The sequence below is a fragment of the Corvus brachyrhynchos genome, unplaced genomic scaffold (genome assembly GCF_000691975.1).
Source record: "Corvus brachyrhynchos isolate BGI_N302 unplaced genomic scaffold, ASM69197v1 scaffold66, whole genome shotgun sequence".
Taxonomy (NCBI): domain Eukaryota; kingdom Metazoa; phylum Chordata; class Aves; order Passeriformes; family Corvidae; genus Corvus; species Corvus brachyrhynchos.
This window is the reverse complement of record NW_008238440.1, coordinates 366,287-369,722: the sequence shown is the minus strand read 5'-3', so window position 1 is coordinate 369,722 and position 3,436 is coordinate 366,287. Positions and strand designations below refer to the sequence as shown.

The following is a 3,436-nucleotide window of genomic DNA, read 5'->3' as shown; positions in this document are numbered from 1 at the left end:
ATTCAAACTCAAAGTTTGTGGAGGTGACTGCCAAGATCCCCGTAATGGATAGGAGTACACAGGGCACAGCACTCGGGCAAATCGAGGATGAAGAGGTGGAAAACCAGGGGGATCCATGGCTCCATCCCAGCTGGTTGCACTATGAGGTGCCTGGGTCTCTCTGTGCGCAGATCTGGCCAACTGCAAACTGATGGCCTTCCCCGTTGGAATCTACAAAGCCATGAGGAGCGTCACCGAGGGGATCCATCGCATCTCCCTGGCCAACAACGAGCTCAAGTCCATCACTAGCCGATTCGTCACCACCTTCAGCCAGCTGACAGGTAAGGGACAGCCACTTCCAGTCCTCTGGGACACTCAAGGAACCCCCGGGTTGCTGCAGGGGGGGCAAAGCACCTGAGAGTCTCCCCTGAGCTCACACCCCATTACAAGCATTAGTTCAGACCCAAAAAATCCATTTTTCCTTATACTTTCTGCCCCTTGAAGGAAGAGGACACTGGTTCTGCTCTCACCCACCCTCCCAAACTGGTATCAGGCTGCTCCGGGGTCACTCATCGCCCTCCAGCTCCCTCCAAGGATGGGGCTGGGGATGGAGGGGAACAGGAAAGGCAGCCTGGGGATAACAGGGCATGGCAGAGACGGGGCAATCCAGGCTGTGCTGGCCAATTAGTCCTCATCTGAGACATCAGTGAGAGTTAATCACTGCAGGAGAGGGGAACGATCATCAGCACCACGGGGACACCTCCCTGTGGAGCCCAGAGAAAGCAGCCAGAGGCTAATCTGCTAAAAAATGGCCATGCAAGCACCCAGAGCATCCAGTATCACAGTATTGGACACCGGGGACAGTGCTGGGGATGCTCTGGCAGCTTCTAAAATCAATTTTGTTGCTACAACGTACCACACAAATGCCACTGCGGTGGGTGCCTGGGGAGGCTTCCCTTGTTCTGGAGCCGGAGCATCATCTGTGAGAACACCCCTAGGCCAGGGAAAGGAAACTCATCGAGCAAAGGAAATCAATTTTCATTTTCTAGACAGCACAACAGGCCCTGAAGGGAAAAAAGTGGCCTTGTTCCCCAGCAAGGGCTTTGCTCCACCAGTGAAGCAATCACTCTGGCAATGAATGTGCTGGGTCTCAGCAGGGACAGACGCCCCAGGGCTGGGGACAGGCTGAATAAGGCAGGACCTATAAATACCAGGTATTAGCAGGGGCGGGGCAGCTTGTGTGTGTATTTATAGTGCAGAAAGCCCTGTGCCACTGGAGAAGGGCACTGGGACAGGGGGATTTGGGTTTTGTTCCCAGGAGTGCTGCTCCTGGCCCCACAGCTCATTTCTGGGGCATCACAGAAAAAAAAAGCATCACAGACGGGTAAACGTGGAGAACAGATATTTTTCACATATAAGACCCACCACTGTTTATCCCTCAGAAGGGGTTCAGGCACATGAATAAAGAGAGCCATGACAAATGTCCATCGGGGAGGTAATTGCACTGACTTTATGAGGAAATATTCCTTATTTTTTACAGAACCTGCTTGCAAAAGACTGCCCAATTTCATTAGCAAAGCCTGAGGCAAGCAACAAAAACATCACTCCTGAAAGTGGTATTCCCAGCAGGCAAAACTACAATGGTAATCACGGAAAACAGCAGAAAAAGAGCCCAATTTTTGGAGCTGGAATCCCACTAAGGGAGCTGGCAGTCCACGGGGGACAGAGGCTGTAAATCAAGCCGTGCATTAGTTATTTTCCCATCTTTTCCCCGGCATCCCACCACCTCCCTTCTCTCTTCCCAGAGCTCAACCTGGCAGGCAATTACCTGCACCGCCTGCCCGAGGAAATCACCTCCCTGCAGCACCTCCGGGACATCAACCTCTCCCGCAACAGGTTCCGGCGCTTCCCGGAGCCCTTGGCCACCGTCCCCACCCTGGAGACCATTGACCTGGAAGAGAACGAGATCGCAGGTGAGAAGGACCTTTTCCCACTGGAAAAAGGTGATTTAGCATCAGCCGGGGGGTGATGCTAAAGAGTCAGAGCCTGGTTAGGCACTTGCCTTTCCTGGTGTTTCCACCGCCTCCCAGGGAAAAGCTTTTGCAGGCACAGTGGGAGTCAAGCCCCATTCGAGCTGCCCTGTTCACCACGCTGGGGTGGAGCTCTTAAAGGCACCTCCAGCTGGGGTGACCGAAAATCTCCAGATTTCATTAAAATACCAGAGTTGATTGCAGAACCTGACCCCAGGAATGCTGGGCTGGGATGTTTACTGCCAAGCTTAGCAAGGACACGAGCCCACCTGGACATTTCCCAGAGCAAACAGGAGCTGTTTAACACTACAAAATCCCCTAAAAATTAAATTAAAGGAATGGCAAGAGATGCTCATCCCTCAACCCTGCAGCGGGACGAAAATCTTTCATGTGCAAAAGCTGAAGCCTTTGGAGTCTCCAAAAGCTGGGCAAAAGGGGCAGCTGCTGTACACAGATAAAAGGGGATTTATTTAGGATGCAGCTTTCAAAGAGCCCGGGCTGGAGCATCCCACAGCCCCCATGGATCCCCAGGGAGGCGAATATCGGAGCCCACTCAATGTTGCTGTTTTATCTGGGATTGCTTCAGCTGCTCTGGGAAAGCTGCTCCCTGCAACATGAGTTTTATTAACAGCCTCACATCAGCTGCTCCCTGGCTCTGCCCGTAGAAGCACTGGGATTAAAAACTGCTTCCATAGGAGCCAGAGAAAGACACGGCCTTTCCTCACCCCCTTTTTCTCTCCCACCTCCCAGAGAGAGCTGTCTCACTTTTAATTCTCTCCATCACTTTTTGAGTTGAAATGGCTGATTTCAATCCGACGTGGTCTCCAAAGAGCATTTTTCCCACTCGTTTTGTGCAAGCAGGATGCTGCAAGGAGGGAGTGCAGCTTTTTGGTGTCTCATTCCCTGCTAAAATGCAGGGAGGAAAGGCTGCACCCAGGGTTGCACCCAGCCAGATTGATCCTGGGGGAGGGGGTGGCTTGAGAACTTGGCTGCCAGGGTTGGTCACCTCCCACCAGGCTCCCCTCGGCTGGGAGGTGTCCTCCAGATGTGGGGAAAGAGAAAACAGAGTAAAATTCAACAATTTCAAGCTAAAATGTTGTAAGGATATGTCTGAGTAGTGCACACGATGCTGTCTGGCTGCAGAAATAGGTGACATGAGCTTATTTTACACATTTTCTGGAAAGGGAAAAGGTAGAGACCAGAAAGCCAGAGGGTTTCAGCCCATTTTTCCAAGGAAACAAAATCCTGGGCAATCACATTGCTCCTGCCAGCCCTTCCCAAATAGATTCCAGGCTCCCCTGCACGTGAACTCGTGTTTATAAGGTCTCGGATCCCCTGGTTTGTGGTCCTGGGCCAGTGCTGGTCCTGCCTGTCCTCCTCTGCCATCCCAGGGATGCTGGAGAGGCTCCTGCCAGGGCTGCAAACCC

At 52.4% G+C, this 3,436-nt stretch overlaps 1 protein-coding gene across 1 annotated transcript in view; it reads left to right on the top strand.

The window, feature by feature from the left end:
• The window catches only part of LRRC20 (leucine rich repeat containing 20), a 7,374-nt gene that overhangs the window by 1,139 nt on the left and 2,799 nt on the right, over positions 1-3,436 (top strand). The window contains exons 2-3 of the mRNA XM_008635516.2: positions 171-320; positions 1,785-1,952. Of these exons, the coding sequence (XP_008633738.1) occupies positions 171-320; positions 1,785-1,952 (318 nt within the window). The remainder of the gene's footprint in view (positions 1-170; positions 321-1,784; positions 1,953-3,436) is intronic.